The 11,634-nt window shown below is 37.8% G+C and overlaps 1 protein-coding gene across 1 annotated transcript; it reads left to right on the top strand.

Moving 5' to 3' along the window:
* The first annotated feature begins 4,759 nt into the window (after nucleotides 1–4,759).
* On the top strand, nucleotides 4,760–5,299 carry LOC116127931 (uncharacterized mitochondrial protein AtMg00810-like). Its single transcript, XM_031413583.1, has one exon. It carries the CDS (start codon nucleotides 4,760–4,762, stop codon nucleotides 5,297–5,299), a length of 540 nt encoding a protein of 179 aa, XP_031269443.1.
* Nucleotides 5,300–11,634: the final 6,335 nt, after the last annotated feature.

Genomic DNA, 11,634 nt, shown 5'->3' on the forward strand with positions numbered 1-11,634 from the left:
TCAACTTCTAGTCAAAAGCCCTCAAAAAATCCTTGGAAAAAAATTGAATGAAAGCTTGAGAGAATTGAAGGATGGAAGAGGCGGTGGAAAAGAAAGAATGAAAGGGTTTCTAAAGCTAAACCCTTAATATCTCATATTTTCTCCACACTTTCCCATTTTACCCTTACTCTTTCTTAGGAATTCCAACTTTGCCCTTTAATTCTTTGCAATTGCACCCCATTTAAACTATTCTCCATGCAATTTCCTTGCATTTCACTCCCCACTTTTCCTGCTAATTAAGGGTAGAATGGTCATTGTGCCCCAAAGGAAGAATTCTCTAGAAACTCATAAGGATTTTCAATTGGATCTTCTCCGCGGCGAAGATGAATTCTTCACCTCGGTGAAGAATTCCAGGGCCTACGTCACCGCGGCGACAAAATGAGCAAATATGAGTTACGTTCCTCAAGCGGGCGTTATACCCATCCGCAGTTACTGGTCAGTTATTATTTCACTCAGTTCCCCTTTATACATTAATTGATTTTGGAGCCACACATTCATTTATTACACATGGGATTTTAGAGAGATTAGGTTTGAAACCTATTATAGTGGATTGTCCCATTAAGATAGAGTTACTAGATGGTGTTAGTGTGGTAACTCAAGAGATGCTTCCAGAGGAGTCCGTGGTGATCCATGGAAGAGAGTTACTAATGGATTTGATAGCGTTTGACATGCCCGATTTTGATGTTATTTTGGGCATGGATTTCCTGGGGAGATTTGGAGTAGAGATTGATTGTCGGAAGAAGAAAGTAAGATTTAATCTTGATGATGGTGATAAGTTTAATTTTGGCAAGGGTCACTAGCTTAGCATGTTAATTAGCAGTGTAAAGGCCAGAAAGATGCTAAGAAAAGGGTGCTCGAGGTATATTGCTCATGTAGTGCACAGTAATGATGTCCCACAGCCAGAGATTCAAAATGTGCTAGTAGTCCAGGAGTTTTTTGTTGTATTTCTAAAAGATTTGTCGGGTTTACCTCTGGAAAGAGAAGTAGAATTCAGTATTGAACTGGCACCAAGGACAACACCAATTTCTAAAGCCGTTACCGGATGACCTCAGCTGAACTTCAGGAATTGAAAAAACAGCTTTAGGAACTCTTAGACAAGGGTTTTATTCGACCAAGCTATTCTCCTTGGGGTGCTCTAATTTTATTTGTGAAGAAGAAAGATGGATCTCTACGGATGTGTATAGATTACAGAGAGTTAAATAAAGTGACAGTGAAGAATAAATACCCGTTACCTCGCATAGATGATTTGTTTGATCAGCTGAAAGGAACAGCTGTGTTTTCAAAGATTGATTTGAGGTTGGGTTATCACCAAGTAAGGGTTGCAGAGCAAGATATTGCCAAGACTGCTTTTCGAACCAGATATGGTCATTATGAGTTTGTAGTGATGCCTTTGAGGTTAACCAATGGCCCAACAGTCTTTATGGACTTAATGAACTAGGTGTTTTAGGATTGTCTTGATCGATTCATAGTGGTGTTTATTGATGATATCCTGGTTTATTCTAAGACAAAAGAGGAGCATGAAGAACACCTAAGATTTGTGCTTAGCGATTGCGAGAAAAGAAGCTGTTTGGCAAATTTTCTAAGTGTGAGTTTTGGCTAGATCAAGTTATCTTCCCGGGCTATACCGTCTTAAAGGAAGGTATATCAGTGGATCCAACCGAAGATAGTAAAGGAAGTTAGAAGTTTCTTAGGGCTAGCAGGCTACTATAAGCGGTTTGTAGCAAGGTTTGCTCAGTTGGCTAAGCTGCTTACAACTCTCACCAAACAGAGAACACCTTTCATATGGTCGAATGCCTATGAAGAAAGTTTTCAATAGTTAAAGAGAAGATTGACCACAGCTCATATTCTTGTGTTACCACATGAGGGTGTAGATTATGACATTTATACAAATGCCTCATTTCAGGGACTTGGTGCAGTATTGATGTAGTTGGGTACAGTAATAGCCTATACTTCTCGACAGTTAAAAGAGTATGAGATGAGATACCCTACGTATGATCTAGAGTTGGCTGCTGTAGTTTTTGCACTAAAAATATGGAGGCATTATTTGTATAGAGCAAAGAGTAACATTTATACGGATCGCAAGAGTTTGAAGTACTTCTTCACCCGAAGAGAGTTGAATATGAGGCAGAAGAGAAGGTTAGAGATGGTAAAGGATTATGATTGTGAAATTAAGTATCAACCTAGAAAAGCCAATGTAGTAGCTGATGCCTTGAGTAGAAAGGCCTACTTGTCTCAACTCACAAGACATAAAGAGTTATTGGGAGAGTTGATAAAGGACCAAATAGAGGTGATACTGGGAAGGCTTGCCAGGTTAGACATTCAGCCTACTTTTCTAGAAGAGATTAAAGAAAAACAAGTTGTTGATGAAGAGATCAAAAAGTAAGTTAGCAAGTGATTGAGGGCAAGAAATTAGAATTTCACCTATTAGATAGTGTCCTCTGTTTCTAGAATCGTATATGCATTCCCCAAGATGTTGAGTTGAAGAGAAAGATTCTTGTAGAGGCTCATTATACACCATTTACTGTTCATCCTAGAGGAACCAAGATGTATCAAGATTTAAAGAAAAGCTATTGGTGACCAGGTATAAAGAGAGACATTGGAGATTATGTGACTAAGTGTTCGGTTTGTCAACAGGTGAAAGCAGAAACCCAAAGACAATCAGGTTTGCTTTAGCCACTCAACATTCCTGAATGAAAATGGGAAAGTATATCAATGGATTTTATCACAGGCCTTCCAAGAGTTCAAAAGGGGTTCATTACATTTATTGATGATCACACTAGAGTATGTTGGGTATACTTGATGAAAAACAAGTTTGAAGCAGGTCAATTGTTCAAAAACTTTCATTCAACGTTTGAAACTCGGTTTCGAGAAAAAATCCAGGTTTTACAGACTGATAATGGTAAGGAATATTTTCACTCTATCCTAGAAAACTACCTGTTGCATCACAGGATTGTACATCAAAGCTCTTGTGTTAATACCCCTCAACAAAATGGGATAGCTGAAAGAAAGAATAGGCACCTGTTAGAGGTAGCTTGAGTCTTAATGTTTACCATGAATGTACCTAAGTATTTTTTGGAGTCGTACGATTTTAACAGCTGCATATTTGATAAATAGATCACCTACTAGAATTCTTGATTTTCATACACCTCTTGAGACTTTGCTAAAGATCTTTCCTAGTTGTAGGATCCTAAATACTTTACCCTTAAAAGTGTTTGGATGTACTGCTTTTGTACATGTTATGTCTCCTAATAAAGGAAAGCTAGACTCTAGGGCCATTAAATGTATCTTGCTTGGATATTCTCCCACACAGAAAGACTATTAGTGCTATTGTCCTATAAAGAGAAAATTATATTTCTCTAGTGATTTTACATTTTTTGAGTCACATCCATTCTTTCCCACTTCCCTTCAGGGGAGAATTTGAGAGATTGTGAAGGTCATTCGTGGGAAGTGGTGTTACCCTTACAACCACACTTGAGTCAATCTCAGTAGTCTCCTAGTCCAGGTCAAAGTTCAAAGTCACCTAATTTCCTATAGGTTAGCCTAGTCCTATAAGAATAAGTGAGTCTCCTAGTCAGCCTAATTTAGGTTAGGTTCTTATAGGTCAGCCTAGTCCCATAAGGATGAGTCAGTCAGCCTACCAATTTAGGTCCTACTCTAACTATATAGCCCACTCTTTGCAAACCAAACTCTTAGGAAAGATTGGAACCAAGGGGAGGTCTAGAGAGATTAAATCAGCCCGATCTTCAATGTTATTCTCGAAGAACTGACTATTAAAGTGGAAGGAAACCTAATTATCTGCATGAGCAATCATCCAACTAGAAGAAACCAGTGGTTCACAGTCACAAGGTAAGGAAGAACTATCTTCTGATGAGTCTAAATTAGGGCATGATGATTTATATTTACCTATTGCACTAAGGAAGGGTGTTAGATCTTGTACATTGCATCCTATTGCTACGTATATGGCATACGATAAGTTGGTAGATGATTTTTTGGCATTCACCACTAATCTCTCAGCTATGAAGGTTGCAGCACCGATACATAAGGCATTAGGGGATGAAAAGTGGAGGAAGACTGTGATAGAGGAGATGAAGGCTCTTGAGAAAAAATAAGACTTAGGAGCTGGTGAGTTTACCTAAATGGAAAACAATTGTGAGCTGCAAGTGGGTGTTTACTATTAAGTATAAGGCAGATGGAACAGTTGAAAGGTATAAGGCAAGGCTGGTGGCAAGAGGATTTATGCAAACGCATGGAGTAGACTATGAGGTGACCTTTACTCCAATGGCTAAGTTGAATACTATCACGGTGCTCGTCTCTTGCAATAAATCTAGACTGGCTTTTACAACAACTAGATGTGAAAAAACGCGTTTTTGAATGGTGAACTTGCAAAAGAGGTATACATGGAAATGCCACCAGGGTTTGAAGGGAATGGAAAAGACAAAAAAGTGTGCAAATTGAAAAAATCATTATATGGCCTAAAATAGTCTCCACAGGCCTGGTTTGAAAAATTCACAAAGGCTGTTAAGAGGTATGGTTTTACTCGGGGGTAGACTGATCATACATTATTCCTTAAAACTTCTGTAGGTAAGATTACTATTCTAATTGTTTATGTAGACAATATTATTATTACTAGAGATAGTTTTGAAGAAATAGAGGTTGTTAAGAAGTTCTTGCTTGGGATTTTGAATTGAAAGACTTGGGGTAGTTGAGGTATTTTCTTAGTATGGAGATTGCTAGGAGTAAAAAGGGAATTTCAGTTTCACAAAGAAAATATGTTCTAGATTTACTGAAGGAGATAGGTATGCTAGGTTGCAAGCCAGTTGAGACTCCCATTGAACCAAATTTGAAATTTGAGGAAATGAGTTGTGTTGCTCTGGTTGATAAAGGTAGGTATCAAAGGCTGGTTGGGAAGTTGATATACCTATCTCATACTAGACCTGACTTAGCCTTTCCGGTGAGCGTAGTGAGTCAGCATATGCATAACCCACAAGAGAAGCATTTTGGGGCTGTGAGTAAGATTCTAAGGTACCTTAAAATGACCCTTGGGAAAGGGCTATTTCTTGGTAAAAAGAATGAAAGGAAAGTAGAAGCATTCACGAATTCGGATTGTGCTGGTTCTGTGGATGGTAGAAGATTGACTTTAGGTTATTGCACTTTTGTTTTGGGAAATTTAGTAACCTGGAGAAGTAAGAAGCAGAACGTGGTAGCTAGAAGTAGTGCTGAGGCTGAGTTTCATGCTATGGCTCATGGATTTGTGAACTAATATGGCTAAGAAGAATCTCGGGAGAGCTTGAAATCAAAAGTGCGGAGCCTATGAGGTTGTATTGTGACAACGAGGTTGCGATTGGGATAGTACACAATCCAATGCATCATGACAGGACCAAGCACGTTGAAATAGATAGACATTTCATCAAAGAGAAGATAGAAGATAAGCTGTTGTGTTTTATGTACTTGCTTACAAGTCAGCAGACATCATATATTCTTACAAAATGATTGCCTAGACAATAGTTTGTTAATCTAGTTTCCAAGCTGGGAATGATAAATATCTATTCACCAGCTTCAATGGGAGTATAAGATTTCTAGATTAGAATATGATCAATTTAAGAGTTATCTAAGTCTTATCTAGTTTAAGAGATTGAAATAAAAAGATTATCAGGATTTGTTTTCTCCTGATTTCATCTTTAAATCTCTCTATATAAGATTTGGGCCAGTTTGGTTTGTAATTCAAAAATAATTTTGAAAAACTAAGTTACAATTAAAAATTTTGAAGTTTTATTTCTAAATTTTAAATATATGAAAATATATTTTGTATTTTAAATCTCTTTATGAGATTTGGGCCAGTTTGGTTTGTGATTCAAAAATAATTTTAAAAAACTAGGTTACAATTAAAAATTTTAAAAGATTTATCTCAATATTTTAAATATTTGAAAATATATCTGGTATTAAAAATTGTTTTTGAAGTTAAAAACTATATAAAGACTGAGAAATGATATTTTTCTTGTTTTCTAATTTTATACTAATTTTTAGGATTATATGCAAAAACATTGTTTTGAAAACATTTCAACTTATTTTTATAAAAACGTATTTTCATAAAATTCCTTATATTCCTTGTTTTCGAAAATAAAACACTAATTAAAATTTATAACAAATAGGCTCTTATTTAGATTAAAAACTTGTATATGTATTTATGTTATATTTATAGTTGTGATTGTGGCTGTTCAGTGCACGAGATTGTGTTAAATTTTACGTATGGTTGTTGAATGCTTAACTATCAATTTAAGCTTTTAATTCAAGTTGTTACGAAACATTGTTAAAGTGTTAATGGAAAGCGTAAAACAGATTCAAACATGACTGACAAACAGTCTCCAGCTAAGCGGCAGAAAAATACTGCTGAAAACACAAAACAAAGTGCATGGGAAAGAAAAGGGACGAGCACAGAACTTAGCTGAAGAAAACAAAGTAGAAGAAGCAAAACCCAAGTTTGAAGAGCATCCAAATGACCAGCACATCAAAGACTCCACCACTAGAAGAGCTAAAGTATACACTAACGAGTGTATTGCATTTTTATCAAACCTTAACTTCAAGGCAAGTAGAGATTCTCTCACACTTCAGAGAGAGATTGCTTTTCATTCTTTTTTGACGTGAGACAGGCAAATACAGAGAGCTAATTCTGATGGTTTTAATTTTTTTTTAGTCAACTTCTGAAGATCTAAAAAAATTTTGTAGCGATGTTGGTGGGGTTGGATTGGTTCGAATTCTGCAAGGCAAGTTCACTGGAAAGTCAAGGGTATGACTCTATTTCTCTCATTCACTATTTGTCAATGTTCTTTGTCCTTTATGCTTCAAATGAAAAAGGGGAAGCTATCTACTGGGCCTTTCATGTGCACGTCAGTCTTACAGTCAAATCCTTATTTAACATTGCCTGACCTTTAAACTTCAACATATGTATGCATAATGTGGACTGTACCATAGAAATTAGCCCTAAGAAACTAATTTTAATGAGATTGGGAGATCAGCATGGCTAATGCTCTAGGGAGATAGAAACTGCTAATTGCAATCCATTCTCTTTGATCAAATTTCTCAAGGGTGCTCACTGAAACTTCAATTTGATTTCTTCCTTGCAGTCAATAAATCATTTAGTTCTTACGCTTTTGGTTTTAAGATGAATGTTCTTTCCAAAGACGATTATGCAGTCTCAAATAAACCTACAAAAGCGTTGAATTCCATAATTATGGTAAAATTGCTTAATTTTCTAAGTATAAAGAGTCTAACTATCTAAGAGCATATTTTTTCATTTTGGTAGCAAGTGATATGCTTAGGAGACTCAACCATAGTCCCATACAGATTTACCCATATTCCAGCTTGCCTTTAAACTGTAGAGCATCTGTATGGGACCGTTGCATACTAATTTATAATATCCTTTGATCGATTTTTGAAGGGCCTCGCATATGTGGATTTTGCCGATGATGCATATCTTGCTGTAGCTATAGGAAAGAACAAAAAAAAAAAAAAAATTCTTGGGAAGAGGATAAGCATTGCAAGATCAAATCCGAAGCAAAAGAGAAAGGATTCTGCTTGTCATGGGGCCTCTCGAGAACATGGTAGGCTAAGTGGAATTATGTTTTATCTTTGATATTACTTGTGTGTGTTTGTTTGTGTGCAATGCAGTCTATAGACGTTTGCATGTTTGTGTTTCCCACTTCTACCTTTTATTTTCTTACTTCTTTGGGTTAAATGGCAGTGCAAAGTAGTAATCAGATTTTTGGGGAGTCTAGAGCGCCACACTTTTCTGCTAATAAACGTAGTGATAGCATTCAACTGAAGGGGAGAAACACTTTTGCAATGCCAAGGAACTCAGACCACTTGGTGTCCCCTCGACAAATCCAAAAGCTGCGGAAGTGGAAGATGAGAAGCTGAAGTCAAATAATGAGTTCAGAGAAATGTTCCTTAAGAAGTGAGGTTTGTTCTTGGGGTTACATGTTACATGTTAAGTAGAATAGCACAGTAATTGACAAACTTCTCTTTCTTATAAAAAACGTAAGGTTTTGCCTTAATATGTTTTTGTAAACATAGTTATGACAAAAGATAACTCTTTAAGAACAAAAAATATATACGCTATTGAGATCAATCTATATAAGTACCCTTCTTATAATTTTTCTTCTAGATATGTCAAAATTTATACCCATTTTATTCAAGAGGGTAAAGTTCTAATATGTTTCTTGTGGAACATATAATTGATCCAATTTGGGATGAGGACAGCCTCAATACCTTACCTCAAGATTCAGAGAAATTTTAGCCAATTAGATGGCGATCAAGTTCCTTTTTATGTGACAAATGACCAATTGTATAGGATCCAACAAGATCATGAAAACTATTATGGGTTGGTGGTCCATCCTTTGTAATGACTTCTTTCTAATAGTATATTTTATAACATATACTATGAAAACATACATAATTAGCATATGAAAATAGTTGGGCCCAAATTTTTCTTTACATACAAAATATAATTCTTTACATATATCAAAATAACAAGTACAAAAACTTAGCAACGGTGGACAGTAATGCCAATNTGGGGAAGGCGAAAGAAATCTCCTTAAGGGGGGGAGAGATATCCTGCCACGTGTAGGGAGCTGTGTGAACTCCGTGGCCGGACCCAGCAGCAGTAGCGGCTGTGGGCCGTTACATAAAAAGGCGCATTTTTATGTAACGGCCCACAGCTACTACTGCTACTGGGTCCGGCCACGGAGTTCACACAGCTCCCTACACGTGGCAGGATATCTCTCCCCCCTTAAGGAGATTTCTTTCGCCTTCCCCATTGCTTGAACCCATTCCCCAAGGGGCTATAGGCAAATGAGCATCACCATGAGTACCATTAGGCTAGCTGGCCTGATGGTACTCATGGTGCTTCCCATTTGCCTATAGCCCCTTGGGCATGGGTTCGGGGCATGGGTTCGAGCCATGGGGGAGGCGAAGAAATCCCTTAAGGGGGGGGACAATACCTGCCACGAAGGTAGTTCCGTGGCCGGTTAGTAGTGGGCCTACCATGCTAACCGTTACAGTTCTGCATGTCTTGCTCTATCTCCCATGTAGCTTCATCAACTTTATGATTTCTCCAAAGGACTTTCACTAAAGGGATACTCTTGTTCCGGAGCTCTTTAATTTTTTTGTCCAAAATCTGCACTGGATGCTCCTCATACACAAGATTCTCTTTCAACTCTACGTCCTCTATGCTCAGAATATGGGAGAGATCACTTACATACTTCCGAAGCATCGAGACATGAAATACATTGTGAACTTTATCCATACTGGGTGGTAGTGCTAATCTGTTGGCCACTTTTCCTACTCGTTGTAACACCTCAAATGGACTAATGAATCTCGATGCTAACTTTCCTTTATTACCAAACCGCATCACCCGTTTGTAGGGGGAAACTTTTAGAAAAACTTTGTCACCCACTTCAAACTTAACTTCTTTTCTTTTCAAATCAGCATAACTTTTCTGCCTGTCTTCGGCTTGTTTCATTCTGCTTCTGATCAACTTTACATCTTCTATCATTTTCTAAGTCATTTCTGGCCCAAGAGCTATATTTAACTCATCTCTCTCGCCCATCTCATCCCAATGCAGTGGAGATCTACACCATCTACCATACAAAGCCTCATAAGGTGCCATCTTAATCGTAGACTGGTAGCTATTATTATAAGCAAACTCCACCAAGGGTAACATCTCATGTCAGGATACTTTATAATCCCTATAGCATGCTCTCAACATGTCCTCAAGCACTTGATTTGTTCTCTCTGTCTAGCCATCTGTCTAAGGATGATAGGCAGTACTAAAGGCAATCAGGTACCCAAGTTCCTCTGCAAACTCATCCAGAAAGCTAAGACAAATCTGGAATCTCTGTCTGATACTATTATCTTGGGTACACCATGAAGTCTCACTATCTCCTTAATATACATCTGAGCCAATTGATCCGAAGTGGTACTTTCCTTTATTGGAAGAAAATGGGCCGATTTAGTTAATCTGTCTACTATCACCCATATAGCATTATATCCTTTCTACACTCTAGGGAGACCTATAATAAAATCCATCAAAATACTCTCCCATTTCCATTCAAGAATACTAAGTGGCTGAAGCAACCCTAATGGCCTATGGTGTTCTACTTTCACTTGCTGACAAGTCAGACATTTAGCTACAAACTCTGCAATATCTTTCTTCATACCTGGCCACTAATAGCCTTTCTTTAAATCTTGATACATCTTAGTTGCTCCAGGATGAGCAGTGTACGATGTGTCGTGAGCCTCTGTAAGGATTCTCTTTCTCAACTCATCATCCTGAGGAATACACAACCGACTCCTAAAACGGAGGACATCATCCAACAACTGAAACTCTGATGTCTTGCCCTCATGCACCTGCTAAACTATTTTCTGACACCACTCATCGGTTACTTGCTTTTCTTTAACTTCGTTTAGTAAGGTAGACTGAACCTCTAACCTAGCAATCCTTCCTGGTATGACCTCAATCTGCTCTTTACACAACTCTTTTATTAACTCTTTATGTCTTGTGAGTCGGGACAAATAAGCTTTCCTACTCAAAGCATCAGCTATTACATTAGCTTTCCCCGGCTGATACTTAATCTCACACTCATAATCTTTAACCAGCTCTAACCATCTTCTCTGTCTTATATTCAACTCCTTCTGAGTAAAGAAGTACTTTAAACTCTTATGGTCATTGTAGATATTACTCTTGGCACCATAAAGGTAATGCCTCCAAATCTTCAAGGCAAAAACTACTGCTGCCAATTCTAAATCATGTGTAGGGTATCTTGTCTCGTACTCTTTCAATTGATGAGAAGCATAAGCTATAACCCTACCTAACTGCAGAGAGGCATCTGTATAAATGTCATAATCTACACCCTCATGTGGTAACACTAACACTGGAGCCGTCGTTAATCTTTTATTCAACTCTTGAAAACTCTCCGCACAGGAAACTGACCAGATAAAAGGAACTCTCTGCTTGGTAAGAGGTGTCAATGGTTTAGCTAGCTAGGCAAACCCTACCACGAACCGGCAGTAGTAACCTGCTAGTCCCAAGAAACTTCTCACTTTTTTTACTGTCTTCGACCTTTGCCATTCTAGGATTGCCTTTACTTTACTAGGATCCACTGAAATTCCCTTACTAGAAACAGTATAGCCCAAAAATATCACCTGATCAAGCCAGAACTCACATTTAGAAAACTTGGCATACAGTTTCTTTTCTCTTAATCGCTGCAGCACAAATCCTAAATGTTCCTCACGCTCTTCTCTTGACTTCGAATAAACCAGGATGTCATCAATAAATACCAGTATAAACCGATCCAGACAATCATGGAACACCTTGTTCATTAAGTCCATAAAAACTGCTGGGGCATTAGTCAACCCAAAAGGTATCACTACAAACTCATAATGCCCATATCTTGTCCGAAAGGCAGTCTTAGGTACATCTTGTTCTGCCACCTTTACCTGATGATAACCCGACCTCAAATCAATCTTGGAAAATACTGCTGCACCCTTTAGCTGATCAAAAAGGTCATCTATCCGAGGTAACGGGTATTTATTCTTCAC

The sequence above is a fragment of the Pistacia vera genome, unplaced genomic scaffold (genome assembly GCF_008641045.1).
Source record: "Pistacia vera cultivar Batoury unplaced genomic scaffold, PisVer_v2 Contig196, whole genome shotgun sequence".
Taxonomy (NCBI): Eukaryota; Viridiplantae; Streptophyta; class Magnoliopsida; order Sapindales; family Anacardiaceae; genus Pistacia; species Pistacia vera.

Excerpts from the sequence above, each read along its gene's own strand:
- LOC116127931 (XM_031413583.1), top strand. The coding sequence starts at position 4,760 with ATGGAGATTGCTAGGAGTAAAAAGGGAATTTCAGTTTCACAAAGAAAA.